This window comes from Gymnogyps californianus, chromosome Z, assembly GCF_018139145.2.
Source record: "Gymnogyps californianus isolate 813 chromosome Z, ASM1813914v2, whole genome shotgun sequence".
NCBI lineage: Eukaryota > Metazoa > Chordata > Aves > Accipitriformes > Cathartidae > Gymnogyps > Gymnogyps californianus.
In genome coordinates, this window is record NC_059500.1 from 33,368,032 (window position 1) to 33,379,403 (window position 11,372).

Below are 11,372 nucleotides of genomic sequence, written 5' to 3' on the forward strand. Positions count from 1 at the left end.
ACAGCTTACATGTACTAACAATCTAGAAACCCTGTGGTGGGTTGACCGTGGCTGGACACCAGGTGCCCACCAAAGCCGCTCTATCACTCCCCCTCCTCAACTGGACAGGGGGAGAAAATAAAACGAAAGGCTCGTGGGTCGAGATAAGGACAGGGAGATCACTCACCAATTACCGTCACGGGCAAAACAGACTCGACTTGGGGAAAAATTAGTTTAATTTATTGCTAGTCAAATTAGAGCAGGATAACGAGAAATAAAACCAAATCTTAAAACACCTTCCCCCCACCCTCCCTTCTTCCCAGGCTTAACTTTACTCCTTATTTTCTCTACCTCCTCCCCCCGAGCGGCGCAGGGGGACGGGGAATGGGGGTTTGGGTCAGTTCATCACACGTTGTTTCTGCCGCTCCTTCCTCCTCAGGGGGAGGACTCCTCACACTCTTCCCCTGCTCCAGCGTGGGGTCCCTTCCACGGGAGACAGTCCTTCACGAACTTCTCCAACGTGAGTCCTTCCCACGGGCTACAGTTCTTCACGAACTGCTCCAGCGTGGGTCCCATCCACGGGGTGCAGTCTTTCAGGAACAGACTGCTCCAGTGTGGGTCCCCCATGGGGTCAGAAGCCCTGCCAGCAAACCTGCTCCAGCGTGGGCTTCTCTCTCCATGGGTCCACAGGTCCTGCCAGGAGCCTGCTCCGGCACAGGCTTCCCATGAGGTCACAGCCTCCTTTGGGCATCCACCTGCTCCGGCATGGGGTCCTCCCTGGGCTGCAGGTGGATATCTGCTCTACTGTTAACCTCCATGGGCTGCATGAGGACAGCCTGCCTCACCATGGTCTTCACCACGGGCTGCAGCGGAATCTGCTCCGGCGCCTGGAGCACCTCCTCCTCCTCCTTGTTCACTGATCTTGGTGTCTGCAGAGTTGTTTCTCTCACATCTTCTCACTCCTCTCTCTGGCTGCAGTTGCCATAGCAGTTTTTTTCCCCTTCTTAAATCTGTTATCCCAGAGGCGCTACCACCGTCGCTGATGGGCTCGGCCTTGGCCAGCGGCGGGTCCGTCTTGGAGCCGGCTGGCATTGACTCTATCGGACACAGGGAAGCTTCTAGCAGCTTCTCACAGAAGCCACCCCTGTAGCCCCCCCACTGCCAAAACCTTGCCACGCAAACCCAATACAAACACATTCCACTTTATCTGCTGTTATGGAGCAGCATTTCTTCTGTCAATGAAAAGCCAGCCTAGGATAGCAGCAAATGAATGGTACAGAAAAGGTTGCTACTGGTGCAGATGGGCTGGATGATTAATACAAAACAGAATACAAGTCACTCAAGATTTTTAGGATACTGGTACCATACGTTCTAAGAAACGTAAGGCCAGATAATGAATACTGCTTTTTCACACAATTTATGTTGCACAGTCCTTTCAGATCGACATCAGAGCAGCTGCATTTTCTTCACTGGTTTCCATCATTTTGCAACTCCAGCTTCATAAGCTGGTCCTCAAACTTTTGAATGTCTACTTGATGCTTCATTAGGAACTTCCCATTTAAATGAAAAACAGGTATGTCATATTTGTATTTATCGTACCACACTGAGTTCTCTGGAAGGGTAATATCCACCTCCTGTAAAATAAACTGTGACAGAAAAGAAATATGTTAGTACCTACTGGACACTGAAAATCAATTCCTGCTTGTCTTTTGATCAATATTTTTTTCAGAAATGCAAGGCTGTTTTCTTGGTGCTTTTGGATTTATTCCTCCATGTTGTAGACAATTGCCCATTTTGTGGGTACAAAATGTATGTAGCCACAATCCTTGGGTGTGTGTCCGTCCACAAACGATTCTCTCCCTCGTCCAGGACGATATTCTTGATCCTCTGTGCAGAACCACTCTCCTGTGAGCACCAACCACAACACATACGCAACTGGCAACACAACAGCTGCCTGTTAGGCAGCAAGTGCAACACCTCTTAATGCTTCTGTTAACAGTTTCTTCCTTCAAGAAAGAGATCAAAGCCTGGTTGAAGAACGGCAAAAATTGCAATCACATACAGTTCCAATATTTGAAGGCCCACTTACAAAAATCCTTCCCAAATGATATCATTACGTGCCTCATAAAAGTTGCAAACTCCTTTATCAGACAAGGCAATAGTATTTACAAAAGCAGTGGTTTTAAAAACTATTGCGACAAGGTATATATTGGTTTAGTTTGCCAACGCTTATTTGAGTAGCATTGTCGCAAAATGCTTTTGGATAATGAGTTTTATGGAAATCAGTGCTGAAAAGAGGTCACCCATGAAAGAATAACGGATGAAAATAAATCCAAGCAATCTTCTTTTACAAAGAAAGAATCCTGATTAACTGTTCTTTCTATATAGAAAATGTACACAGTATTGCAATACATTACCCTTCTCTTATACGGCTCAAGCACTTCTTTTGCTTCATCACATAGAGGACATGGTTTCTAAAGGAAAATATTCAGACCAACTTAAAGCATACAGTAAAACACATAGATCATTCATACTGTAAAGTAACATACACAGACAGGAGTGATCATTACTTTAAATGTGGGTTCCCTCCCCTGTACCACCCTGTCTTACTGCTTTCTAAATCTTTATCAGTGCAGCATGGATGAAAAGAAAATAAACTATTCAGCCACAGAATTTAATTATTTCTCATGTGCCATTATTCTTCTCATGGTGCAAATTAACAGCTCTTCTAAACACTGATTCAAGGGCATGGTTTGGAAGGTTACGCACAAACCCCTTCTTTTGCTCAGCAGCAATGAATATTCAAAGCATTGCCATCACCAGCTGAAAACAACTGTGGGTACCACTCTTGATAGAAGAATTTCCCTTGATAGAAGGGGAATGAGGAAGTCACATGAGTAATTTCTAATCCGTTTCAGATTGAGTCATTTGGGTCAGTTCAAATAGCAAAAGAATGTGATTTAAGATAACCTGGCTGACTTTCCCTGAAAGGAATTAAGCATGATCCTCGAACCTGCAGAGCTGGGAGGATAGTAACCTCCAGCAGGGAGAACTGGCAAACAGCTGCAGTGTTTTGACCTGTAATGGGGTCAAAGAAAACCTCTCATTTTTGAAAACTCCCTGGTCTTCCACTACAGTTATACAGCTGACTTGTGCTGATCATGATCATGATCATTAGAGCAGAGCATACCTGAAGAAGTGACCCACATGACGGCATGTTGCTTCAGTGTTTGTAATGGCAAAATTTGGCCTATAATTGACATAGCGAAGTATACAGTGGTGAAGGTGATGGCTCTGTCCCTCTGCCATGAAATACCTCTCACAGCTGGAAAACACCTTCTCCTCTCCCTCCCACTTAAAGTCTTCCTCAGGCTTGTTTAAACATAGAGTTAATCTGAAACAGCTACTTTTTATTTCCTGCGTGTGAATTAATTTGGATTAAATACTCTACTTTTAATTCACATCTAATCTAAATTGTCTTTCCTACACAGACAAGTCCTTATGCCCTGAAAACCTATGCAAGATGCTAAAGATCAACAGTGCTGTATTTTTGCCAGTTCTTGTTGCTTTTGGAGGGACTGATATACGTGATATTGGTGACTGAAAGGAATGTCCCAGAATCCTGGACATCAGTTTTGTAACATGCCAGGCTCCCTACAGCTAAAGTAGGACATACTCGGTTCCCTTAGGCTTGTGGAGAGCTTTCTAACATAACAGTCACATAAAAGCATTTGACAAACTAAGTTGACTTTTAGCAAAGAATATGTTTTCACTCCTGCTCTGATGGCAAGCTTAAGCACTACATGGGACTAATAAGATTGACACTGGTTTAAAATCAGATAGCGAACTATTTCAACTAACAGTGAAACCTGTTTAAACAGTCCATTTATATTAGTACATATTTTTCAGCAGAACAGTGCAACAGTAGGTCTCTGCCATTACTTGCTTTATGTTAACTTGTAACAGGGCTGCCTGGATAAAGCTGTCTTGGACAACCTTCTCTCTCAGATGTATGTTACAGTGGCAAAAGGGACTCCTACTGCTGAGGTAGTAAAAATCCCTTCTCAAAGTGACATACGCTGTGCTGACAGCTAGATCTGTTAGACAATACACATGGTGGAAGGGACAGTTTTATTTCTACAGATAATTGCCATTTATGCTGCATACTTAGACTGCAGTTTTGTGGTCATTTTAAGCTGGCACTGATGCTGAAGAAAGCATACCCATCTTCCTGTTACTGCTTCTTTTGTGCTGGCATAAGCACTCGAACAGCTGCACAGTAGAGCTAGACAGGAGAATTGATCCGAGTTAGTAGTAAACTTGCAAAAAAAAAAAAAAAAAGTTTTTTTTTTAACCTGGAGCAGTTGTTGCACGAATGCTTGTGTTGGCATAAAAGGAGCCTGCGAGGGGAAAACCATTTGGCAGTGCTAGCTTCTATCAGTTTGAAGTGGCTGCAGAAGTCATAGCTCCCTCCTGCCTTCTCCTCCCCTTTTCTCCTTATTCTTAAAAATAGGAAGGAGGGGAAAAAGGAGTTAATTAGCATAAACTAAGAGTGCAGATTATATTTATTTTAAAGTAGTCTGCATTTTGCTTTGCAACTGCCAGTGGTATCAGACATGAAAAACATTTTAAGTTAAAAACACATTCAACAAGAGGCCACTTTAGAGAACTACTTGGAACTCTGCTATTAGAAAATTGGATTTCATACAGTGTCTTACTAGTTAAAAATTTCAAGACACAAAAATCATACAAAGAGCTTTTTTCCAGTTATTAACCCAAAGGTAACCTCCTTATTCCCTACCTTATCACACTTGGATCAGGAATGAGTTGATGCTGAATCAGGCAGGGGGAGAGAGAGCTGTAACTTTAAAGTATAGTTCTTCTTACAGCATGCATTGCTCTGATTAATAAACAGATGGTGACCTTTTATTTTTTAACCTATTCACATGTTACACTGCTTAAACACTCCTTTACAGCTAGGGATGGAATGAACAAACGTTGCGTAGGAGGAGGAAATCCTTTTAATCGCATCCATCTCCAACAAATACCGCCATACTAATGTTAACATTCTCAGTGCTTTGCATTTCTAGTTATTCTCCTCTTGAAGGCTACATCAGCCATATAAATGCAGCATAGCCCGCCATGTGCCATCCTATCTAAAAGTGCAGAAGACCTCTGCAGATAACACAGGCCCTTGATAACAATTCAGGGAAGGTAACAGTTCACAAATGACCATTCCTGCTCACCACATCTGTTTTCTAAATATGCTTAAGAATCCTATCTGCTCATGCCACAGACAAACCTTTGACTGCATTTTATTCCTGTTAGCATTACATAGCCAATAAAGCAAAAAGAGGGTAAAGCACAATCTACTTCTTCCTCATGCGCTACCAACACTACTTGCATGTATTTTCAGTCTCGCAGGTAGTGCTGAAATTAAATATAAGTGCTTTGAAGAGCCTGCTTTGGCTGTTGATGCTTGTTCTGGGCAGATTATGTATAACAACTCATCTTTGTTCTCCATTTCCATGATGAAACACTGGCAGTTAGAGAAAAATTTTCAACTAGTAAATGGACCATAGTGTCACTGAGACACAACTATCTTGAAATCTTCATTTGTTGGTTGTAACTACTTGCTTGCTACAATGACAGCAGGACTGTGCTGTAAAGCCTGGTGTAAAAGATACCTCCAAAGTTAAATGCCCAATACTACACAAATTTGAAGGGGACAAAAACCATGGCCAAGCCATTCATCTAGGATTCATCAAAGCTGATAAATACGCAGTCTTGCCCAGCTTTATTCTGTAAACAACTTTCACCTTGGTGAATAAAGTCAACACTGGCTTATTTGCGCTGGCCGAACAGAGTTGTCTCCCCAGTGGACTGGATGAATGTCTTGCTAGTTGCAGTGTTCTGCTCAGAAAACAAAGCACCATCATCCTGTTAAGGCAAAAATAAAATGTTTAATTGTTTTATGGCAAGCTATAGCTCATGAAATTTAATGTTAAGATAAACGTGATACTTAATCACAGTTCTAAAATACACACAAACCACTTCCCCAGGATTTTTATGTTCACAGTATCAACACATTAATCAGAAGAATTGTTTACTATGCAGCAGGCCAGAAACACTGTGTGGCTCAAAAAGTGTAGTTCCATTTTAAAAAAACCCCTATGTTTTCTTGCTGAAATGTCTCTTTTAAATTCCCTAACACAAATGCTGACATAAATGTATTACACTGTTTCAACTGCAGAGATGCCAGTAAGAATTATATGATATTAACAAAATGCAAAATGCTGTGCTTTGAACCTCAGTAATCTTGCTGCAGTGCTTGACATATTCTACTTACTCAAAATTATTCGATCAAAAAACTAATCTGTACCTAATCAGAATATTAATATAATGCTTTCTGCAGTGAATAAAAAGCTGCAGCCAAGACGATTTAACTTGGTAATACTAAAAGCACGCACATCACCCTGAGTCCTTCCTGCAACAGCAAGTTAATTTATGACAGATGTTGATGAGTTTGTGATTTCTTTGGGAGAGTTTAAGTAAATTTAGTGTTGTTGAAGGGTGCCATATTGGAGTCTTGGAAGTCACCTGTTCATAACAACACTAATAACAACAGTGCTTCCTCCAAACTTGTGTCTTAATGGGACCTTTACAAGGCATTTTAGGACTGAAAGGCAAAAAACCAGAAGCAAAAGGGAGGCTGCACGGAGACTATCAGCAGACGTGACACTTGACACCAGAATTTACACCGGGAAAACCAAGCCCCTTTTACATAAAGTCAAACTGCTTCTGTTCAGTTTCTGTTCAGGCACGACTCACCTGTAGTTCTACTAACTACACACAATGTATGGCACAAGTTTAAACAACTTAAGTGTGAGCAGGACTACGTTGCAACTGATAAGCATGTTTTAGGATGTTCAGTAAAACAGAGCCTACTGCATTCACTGAATGTCTCAGTACTAATATTACATAGTTTTGTTTTAAGAGAGACAGTTTAGCCAGCATAATCACTAAGGAAGAACACTGCAGTGGACTCTAAACTTAAGGCTACTTAACTGCTATGTTTCTAAGCAACAACCACAAGAAAAATCAAATGGGTGACATGATACTGCTCTACCAGCCTTACTGCACTGTCAAAGACACTTTTTTTTTTCCAGAGGACTCTGGTAAGGGTAACTTGCCATGTTTCCAGAAGAAGTTTCAACAGAGCAAATACAAAGAAAAGGTATTACCGTTTGAAAATTATAGCCTGAATTATCAAATTTCAGATGCTAGAAAAGAATCAGATTTTTTTTCTTTGACCATGTAAAAATAAAGTTGTCTAAGATAGAGTATGCTGCAACAAACGGGCTTTGGGTTTACTGTTTAGTTTGGGACAGAAAGGGTTCTTCATCTGTACGTGTCAGGCTTGATACCAGTAAGTCAGCTGCAGGGGTGGAGTGGTACGCTTGCTGTCACTGAAAAGTTGCAGGTGACTGGCACAGCACACACAGCCATTGGTCAGAGTCCTTGGCAGCAACTGCATTTGTTTTACTTAGCCAGGTGGAAATCTAATTGTCTGGGATTTTACATAATAAATACAAAAATAAGCTTGGAACCTTTTGGAAAAATGCAAATCTGGATGACAGCAAATAGCCTCAGTCATACTTAGAAATTTTTACGTCCACAGTAAATAGGTGCCCAGAATGGATGTGGTTTTGGCATAAAAAATTGCAGCATGCCAGCCTGCTCACACGCAAGATAAAAATGCCAAAACAAATAGTTTGCTTTCTGGCAAGTTTTTAAATGAATGCTTTTGTTGCCAGCCTAGCAAGCCAAATTTTGTGCCTTCAAAACAAGGAAAATGCCCCCAAATTGTTCTGTGAACAGCAGAATGAACAAAGCCTAGATTTCCATGTATCTTATTCCCCCATATATACACATGTGTATAAAATGGTGCCGGTTCACTCCTTTATACAGCCTTTTTTGATCCCTCCACCCTCTGCTAAATTTGAGTCCAGTGGACAACTCCTACCAAAATATCAACTGAAGGGGAATGACTAAGACAATATCAGTACCTAAGCTTCAAGATCGCACAAAAAGAAATAAGCTAGCACAGTGTCGTACTTTCTTACCAATTTAAAATAATTATAAGCAACACTATCTTTGGAATTCAGGAGCAAATCTTTGATGACCAGTACTACCACCGCAGCAAGAGTCTGCTGTTTCCAGAGTTAGCCTAAGACTGGCTGAATGTTTTTATAAATAACCTAAGGAAAACAGAGTCCTTGGCTGTCAATTTATTCACTTATGTAGAATGATACCAAGGCTATACTGTAACACCAGTTACAAAAAGACTTGAAGGACTAATCCCGATTTATAAAATGATGCCAGTCTCCATCCAGGCCCAGTCATGCTCTGCTCTTCCATCAGCATAAAGCAGTCTGAGCCATCTCCTGAGGGAGGGTGAGATACTGTCAGATTGCATCATGTTCCCACAGTATGGATGATACAGCTTGACTTCCCTATGCGTCTGAAGCCCACAGTTGCCAGACAGCATCATTAGGAAGGATAGCAGTCTGACCTGCTGCATCTAACCTGGGCTAAAGCATGGTGCAACTTCAGCTTCACAGGATTGCAACAAAGGCTCTGCCTCCATAGAAATTTGCTTTTAAATCAGTAGAATCTACTTATTTTATTGGCTTAAGTAAAAAGGTTGTGGACAAAACCAAATAGCAGTGGTTTTGCACAAACACTGAAGGGTTCTAATATTGTGAAGGGTTAAGTATAGTCGCTATTGATCAGGAGCTGATGAAAGCGAATATCCAATCACTTAACAGGCAGATCTACTGCAGCAGCTCAATTTGTCTGAAAAGCATCCCAGAGCCACATGGGTGTTTAGTGCATGGACACTACCGTTGTGTGAACAAGCGGGTTCCCAACACTGGCTTGCACTAAGCTGAGCAATGTTTCTGGAATGCAGAACTCCAACCTCAGAGGTCACTTCCATGCTGGTTTCATCACTGACAAAAAGAAAGGAAAGTGACGCACAGATGCCCCACGGCGTTCACATCCTGCTCACATCTGTATCATATCTGTCTTTTGTTATGAAGAAACTAAAACACTAAAAGCACACACAAAATCTTTCAACATGATTATTCTGGAGCTCTCTTTAGCCTACCCCCAAGTAATTATGAAGATTTGTTTGAGGAACAAAATTAATACATAAATGTAAAGAAGGATGCTTGCAAACTTCAGAACCTACCCTCCCCTATACTACTATGCTACAGAATGATTTAACAAACGATGCTTGTAAGTCTGGACTTGGCCCATGCTGTATTTTGCAAAGCCAAATTGGACTCATTTCCTGTTAATAGAATTTCCATCACCTAATAAATCCTCATCTGCTGGAAAAATAAAATGTGACACTAAAACTAGCCATTATTTAGATGAGATAATTATCTGTATAAACCTTATCTTAGCATCAATCAAGGAAAGACAAGCATGGCTGATTTTTTCTCCAACTATGTACCTTTTAATGATGCCATATACTCTTAAATAACCTCAGCTTCAAGTGACCAATATACTCTTGCTCTGTGGTTCTGAATGTTTTATATGCATAATTATCAACATATTTGGACAGGATTATGTCCTGTTTCCCATGGATTTGTATACATATACACAAGGATGAAATTATTGTGAACTTGCAGGCATTTGTCTGTATACACTTCACATTCATGTAGTATTTGATTTTGTCCTAAAGAAACTTTGTAAATGTCTATTAAACTGAGTCCTACCCTCCATTTAATCCTCATTCTAGTATGACAAAGGAATATCAACTGAAAGAGAATGCGGAAAGCAAGCAGATGCAAATGTAAGAATACATGCTGATGGCCCAAGTCAGTGGTGGTTTAAAACAGCCTTCTGTCGTCTCTCATTCAAAACCAGCTATGGTCATCAAGGAAAGCAAACTTGCTGGCAGTCCGCTGTTGTCAGTTTGATTACTTACCAGGGAAGTGCTGAACAAGAAAATACAGTGCCACAGCAAGAGACCAAGGTGCATGTATGAGTAGGGACACCAAATCCTGGAGTTGTTGAGATCCCCACAAGGCTTTTAACCCACCAGCCTTTCAGAGGAGGCATGCAAAATACCGAAAAATCTTGAACTTCTTTTTGCAAATGCATGTAACTCTAAAGGTCTTTAAGGAAGAACCACGTTTTTACATCAACTCAAAACTCAGGAACATCATCAGTAACACCACTTGTTTCTGTGATGTTATACATCAATCAGTGCATATTTCTATACATTTTCTCCTCCAAACTATAGTAATCTGGGCTAAATGCCACAAACCCATTGCATTCCATCCCAGAAAAGATTAAAAGTATAATTTCATCCTAATGTGCAACAAATTTTGTTTAGTGATCCCTCCAGAGGTATCCATTCTAGACTCTGATCCAAGGCCCATCCTCCAAATCTCAGACAATTTAAACAACATTCAATAGGTTGCTGTAATGGCCACAAGACCATTTCTGAAGACTAAAGAACTTGCACATACAATGGACCATTATCATAAAGTAAGATTATAATAGCATTTAAAAGCCTGTTTTAAACATCTCCATTTGAAAACTTCTCAGCTAAATGATCCATTCCCCCCAAGGGCTGGGGCCGAGCCAAATCGGGTAAAGAGTGTATCCAGAGGTCTTCCCATTATCTCCTGTAATGAGAAAGCCTGATGTCTTTTGATGGTATTTTCTAAATCAGTAATGCCCTCTACAGACACAGAGAGTCAAAGCCCATTAAAAAACAAGAGAGCGCAAGAGACTCGCCAGTGCCGGCTGTCCAGGGCTCAGGCAGCGGCGCCCCGCCACCCTGCCTCCCTCCGCCCGGCTTCTGTCCTCCAGGGCGGCCTCCTCAGCCCCGGTGCCGGCGGGGGACCGCGTCCCCGGCGCGCCGCAAGGCCCAGGCCTGCCGCAAGGCCCGCGCCCGCCGCGCTTGCACCGCCAGCGCCCGGGAGGCCCCTGCGGCCGCTGTCCAGGCCCCGCGGCCCGGCGCGGCCCGGCCCGGCGCTCGGCACCAGCCGGCGTTAACCCGGGCGGGCCGGGGGCGCTCACGGGGCCCCGCGCGCCCGCCTAGGCTTGCGGCAAGGGCCGGGGCTGCGGGCACCCACCTCGCCGCGGCTGCCTGCCGCTTGCCGCCGCCGCCTGCCGCCACCCCGTCGGGGACGCGGCGCGGGCTCCCGGGGACTGCGAGGGAAGGGCGCGCGGCCTCGGCGGGCCCGGCCTGCCAGGAGGCAGCGCCCGCTGCCGCTTCGGCGCCCCCTGCTGGTCGCCCGCCCAACGGCGCCGCCCGCGCCCGCCCCCGCCCCCGCCCCTCCCCGCCACTCCCTTCCCCTCTCCTCCCC

The 11,372-nt window shown here is 43.1% G+C and overlaps 1 protein-coding gene across 1 annotated transcript; it reads right to left on the bottom strand.

The window, feature by feature from the left end:
• Nucleotides 1-1,135: 1,135 nt before the first annotated feature.
• On the bottom strand, nucleotides 1,136-11,169 carry CZH5orf63 (chromosome Z C5orf63 homolog). Its single transcript, XM_050913691.1, has 4 exons — nucleotides 11,139-11,169; nucleotides 5,799-5,919; nucleotides 2,397-2,453; nucleotides 1,136-1,625 (listed from the first exon to the last, which is right to left on the bottom strand). Exons 2-4 carry the CDS (start codon nucleotides 5,916-5,918, stop codon nucleotides 1,446-1,448), a joined length of 357 nt encoding a protein of 118 aa, XP_050769648.1. The 5' UTR covers nucleotide 5,919; nucleotides 11,139-11,169; the 3' UTR covers nucleotides 1,136-1,445.
• Between the last annotated feature and the right edge of the window lie 203 nt (nucleotides 11,170-11,372).